The 4,658-nt window shown below is 46.2% G+C and overlaps 2 protein-coding genes across 5 annotated transcripts in view; both read left to right on the top strand.

Moving 5' to 3' along the window:
* Nucleotides 1-4,658, top strand: part of LOC310853443 (transcription factor ETV6-like) — a 51,726-nt gene that overhangs the window by 35,096 nt on the left and 11,972 nt on the right. The gene's annotated exons all lie outside the window — the stretch shown is intronic.
* LOC310853564 (transcription factor ETV6-like) overlaps nt 1,604-4,658 on the top strand; it is a gene marked incomplete at both ends in the record, with an annotated part of 4,396 nt that continues 1,341 nt past the window's right edge. Inside the window, 2 exon segments of the mRNA XM_083757944.1 lie at nt 1,604-1,610; nt 3,045-3,213. Coding sequence (XP_083614070.1) covers nt 1,604-1,610; nt 3,045-3,213 — 176 coding nt within the window.

Below are 4,658 nucleotides of genomic sequence, written 5' to 3'. Positions count from 1 at the left end.
CTGTGTGTGTGTGACTCTCTCTCTCTCTCTCTGTGTGTGTGTGTGACAGTGAGTCTCTCTCTCTCTCTCTGTGTGTGTTGTGACAGTGACTCTCTGTGTGTGACAGTGACTCTGTGGTGTGTGTGTGTGTGTGTGTGTGTGGTGTGTGTGTGTGTGACAGTCTCTCTCTCTCTCTCTCTCTCTCTCTCTCTCTCTCTCTCTGACAGTGACATGCTGTGCGAGCCGCCGCCAAAGATAACAGCTGTCCCACTCCGAGAGGAAGTGTTTGAGGGCCGACGATAAGTGTGACGCGAATAAATGACAAGTTGTGTGTGTGTGTGTGTGTGTGTGTGTGAGTGTGTGTGTTGTGGCTGTGTGCGTGCGTGTGCCAGTATATACTCTGTCTTGTGATTGGCTCAGTGGTGTAAACTTTAACGACGTACATTCAACTGCCAATACTTTAACTTCTACTACATCTCAGATACAAAACACACACCAACCACTCCAGCCATTTGAAATATCAGATCTACAATGTGTCGCAATGCAATGCATTGTGTGCAGGTTGGTGCCTTGCATGGTTTCCTCCTCCACCATCGGTGTGTGAATGTGTGTGAATGGGTGAATGTAATGCACAGTCTATGTAAAGGTGTGTGGCATGTATGTGTGTGAATGGGTGAATGTAATGCACAGTCTATGTAAAGGTGTGTGAATGTGTGTGTGTGTGTGTGTGTGTGTGTGTGTGTGTGTGTGTGTGTGAATGGGTGAATGTAATGCACAGTCTATGTAAAGGTGGTGTGAATGGGTGAATGTAATGCACAGTCTATGTAAAGGTGTATTAAATGGGTGAATGTTAATGCACAATCTATGTAAAGGGTGTGTGAATGGGTGAATGTAATGCACAATCTATGTAAAGGTGTGGTGAATGTGAATGTAATGCACAATCTATGTAAAGGTGTGTGAATGTAATGCACAATCCATCTAAAGGTGTGTGAATGTAATGCACAATCTATGTAAAGCAACTTGGATAAAAGCGATTATCGTAAATTCAGTATTCAGTAATTCAAGTACTGCATATTCGCACGCATGCATATTTGCACACGCGCGCGCACACACACACACACACACACACACACACACACACACACACACACACACACACACACACACACACACACACACACACACACACACACACACACACACACACACACACACACACACACACACACACACACACACACACACACACCACACACAGTACCTCTGCTGTGTGTCATTGTGACAAGTGAATTCCCCCCGGGGATCAATAAAGGTTTTTTATCTCATATCATCTTATCTTATCTTACTATAAACAAGCTGGTGTCTTCTCCTGCTGTACTGTTTTGTCTTCCTTGTACAATTAACCCTTAATAATCACATCCCTGACAACTCCTATTCCTTTATTACTCTCTCTCTCTCTCTCTCTCCCTCCCCCTCCCTCTCTCTCTCTCCCCCCTCCCCTCCCTCTCTCTGTCTATCCCTCTCTCTCTCTCCCTCCCCCCTCCCTCCCTCTCTCTCTCCCCCCTCCCCCTACCCCCCCTCCCTCCCTCCCTCCCCTCCCTTCCTCCTCAGCTCCATTCCAGTAATGCCTGGTCTGTCTTTCTGCTTTTATCCTTCACTTCCTCAATATCCTCTCTTTACTGCCCGCTGCCTCCCTTCCTTCCTCTCTGCACCCCCCCCCCCCCCCCACCCCCTCTCTTTCCTTCCTTCCTTCCTTCCCTCCCCCCCTCCCTCCCTCCCCTCCCCCCTCCCATCTTGAACTGACGCCTGTTAACAGACACACTTTTAACTCATGGAGACCTGACACCGGATTCTACCAAATCTATAAATCTTGACAGTTTTCTGAAAAAAACCCATGTTTCTATATCAGTGGTTCTCAAGCTATTTCATGACACGGACCCCCAAACATTCTAATGTAATTGCAGACTCCCATCTGAAAATATGTTGTTCCAGGGACCCCCCCAGAAGCAAAGATTTCAGTTAAAAACGTCTGCTGTGAAAGCATTTATTTTTCTGGTTACAGTTACACTACAGTTTTCACTACATGGTGTTTGTGATATGAAATCTAAGCTCCCCCTAATCACAGTAAACATCATGTCTTCAGTCAATTCCAAGTTACTGTAGTATATAGTCACTTCAGTTGTCTGGAGTAGATTGTGATGAAATCCTATGTATTGAATCGAGAATCATTTTGATTAGAGATAGTTTTAAATCTGTAAAAATAAAAACACTTTTGAATTTTCAAAAAGTCTTTTTGAATCGATTCTGAATTCAAACGTGACCCCAAGAATCGGAAATCGAATCGTGACCCCAATAATCGGAAATCGAGTCGAATCGTGACCCCAAGAATCGGAAATCGAATCGAATCGTGACCCCAAGAATCGGAAATTGAATCGTGACCCCAATAATCGGAATTGAATCGTGACCCCAAGAATCGGAATTGAATCGTGACCCCAAGAATCGGAATTGAATCGTGACCCCAAGAATCGGAATCGAATCATGACCCCAAGAATCGGAATCTAATCGTGACCCCAAGAATCGGAATCGAATCGTGACCCCAAGAATCGGGAATCGAATCGTGACCACAAGAATCGGAATTGAATCGTGACCCCAAGAATCGGAATCGAATCATGACCCCAAGAATCGGAATCTAATCGTGACCCCAAGAATCGGAATCGAATCGTGACCCCAAGAATCGGAATCGAATCGTGACCCCAAGAATCGGAATTGAATCGTGACCCCAAGAATCGAATCGAATCGTGACCCCAATAATCGAAATTGAATCGTGACCACCAAGAATCGGATCGAATCGTGACCCAAGAATCGGAATCGAATCATGACCCAAGAATCGGAATCGAATCGTGACCCCAAGAATCGGAATCGAATGGTAATCGTGGGACAGCCAAAGACCGACAGCCCTACTGGCCCTGTTACAGTATATTGATGTGTTTGTTTCGGTCCTCCAGGGCTCCAGCCCGTGTTCTGGTCCAGTATATTCATTGGGTGTGTTTGTTTCTTGTCTCCAGGGCTCCAGCCCGTGTTCTGGTCCAGGGAGGACGTGGCCCAGTGGCTCCGCTGGGCGGAGAGGGAGTTCGCCCTGCGGCCCATCGCCTCGGCGTCCTTCCAGATGAACGGCAAGGCCCTGCTGCTGCTCACCAAGGAGGACTTCAGATACCGCTCACCTCACTCTGGTACGTTGTCTCTCTACCGCTCTCTCTCTCTCTCTCTCTCTGCTGCTGCTCACCAAGGAGGACTTCAGATACCGCTCACCTCACTCTGGTACGTTGTCTCTCTACCGCTCTCTCTCTCTCTCTGCTGCTGCTCACCAAGGAGGACTTCAGATACCGCTCACCTCACTCTGGTACGTTGTCTCTCTACCACTCTCTCTCTCTCTCTCTCTCTCTGCTGCTGCTCACCAAGGAGGACTTTAGATACCGCTCACCCCACTCTGGTACGGTGTCTCTCTACCTCTCTCTCTCTCTCTGCTGCTGACCAAGGAGGACTTTAGATACCGCTCACACCCACTCTGGTACGTTGTCTCTCTACCTCTCTCTCTCTCTCTCTCTGCTGCTGACCAAGGAGGACTTCAGATACCACTCCCCCCACTCTGAAGGGTGTCTCTCTACCGCTCTCTCTCTCTGGTATACCTCTCTCTATGACTCTCTACCGCTCTCCCTCTCTCTCTCTGCTGACCTCTCTCTCTCTCTCTCTCTCTCACATAAACATAAAATTCCTTGTGTCAGATTTTGGAAGCGCTTGTTATCAGTGAAGCAACCTCCTGCTGCCTCCTGCAATATGTGCACATTGAAAACAGGTGGTACGCATATGGCTGTTGAGTGATAGTCAACAAGCGCTTCAAACTCCAGTCTTTGTTGTTTGGGAGAGGAAGTACATAAAGAAAAGAAAATACTGTGGATCAGGAACAGGAAGTTCACACCCGACCTCAACTGTCACCTGGCGACATCACGGACCAGATACAGTAGCAGGTACACAGAGGCAGAGTACAGTAACAAGAGGGAATTCTCCTTCAGACAATCATGATAAAGCAACTTAAACCATTTTGGGGCGGGAACCCCTTTGCTGTTAGCATTATGTTATGCTTTAGCTATTGAAAAATAGCAGATCTACAAGCTCATAGCGCGCCACCCGAGTTTGTAGGTCTGCTATTTTTGAGAAACCGAAGAACGACTGACATAGAACATAGCTTTTTCAGAAAACTGTCTGGATGTAGAAGACATTTATAGAATCTGATCTCAGGTCAGAATGGGTTAATCTCCGATGCCCACACGTTTGACATATTAATTATATGAATAGAGAAAATAAAAGTAGTAGTATTGTGTGTGTGTGTGTGTGTGTACATACAGTACATTAATACTTCATACAGTTTCTCCTCTCTCTGTTCCGTGTCACTAATCAAGCGTATATACAGTCAATTAATTAGTGTTGTCTTTCGCACTGTGTTTTCTTTTCACCCTGTTCTGATTAACAATGGATGAGTTGGACAGGAATATTTAATGGCAGCGGGAAAAGGTTCTCATGAATGATTCATGGAATCCTGTTGGAGCTGAAGAGATGTGAGGAATACTGTTATACTGTAATATATAACATACTGTAATACTGAAGAGATGGAGAGATGTGAG

Source organism: Protomyctophum parallelum, assembly GCF_964188405.1.
Source record: "Protomyctophum parallelum genome assembly, chromosome: 22".
Taxonomy (NCBI): Eukaryota; Metazoa; Chordata; class Actinopteri; order Myctophiformes; family Myctophidae; genus Protomyctophum; species Protomyctophum parallelum.
The sequence above is the reverse complement of the archived record's forward strand: the minus strand, read 5'-3'. Positions and strand labels throughout refer to the sequence as shown.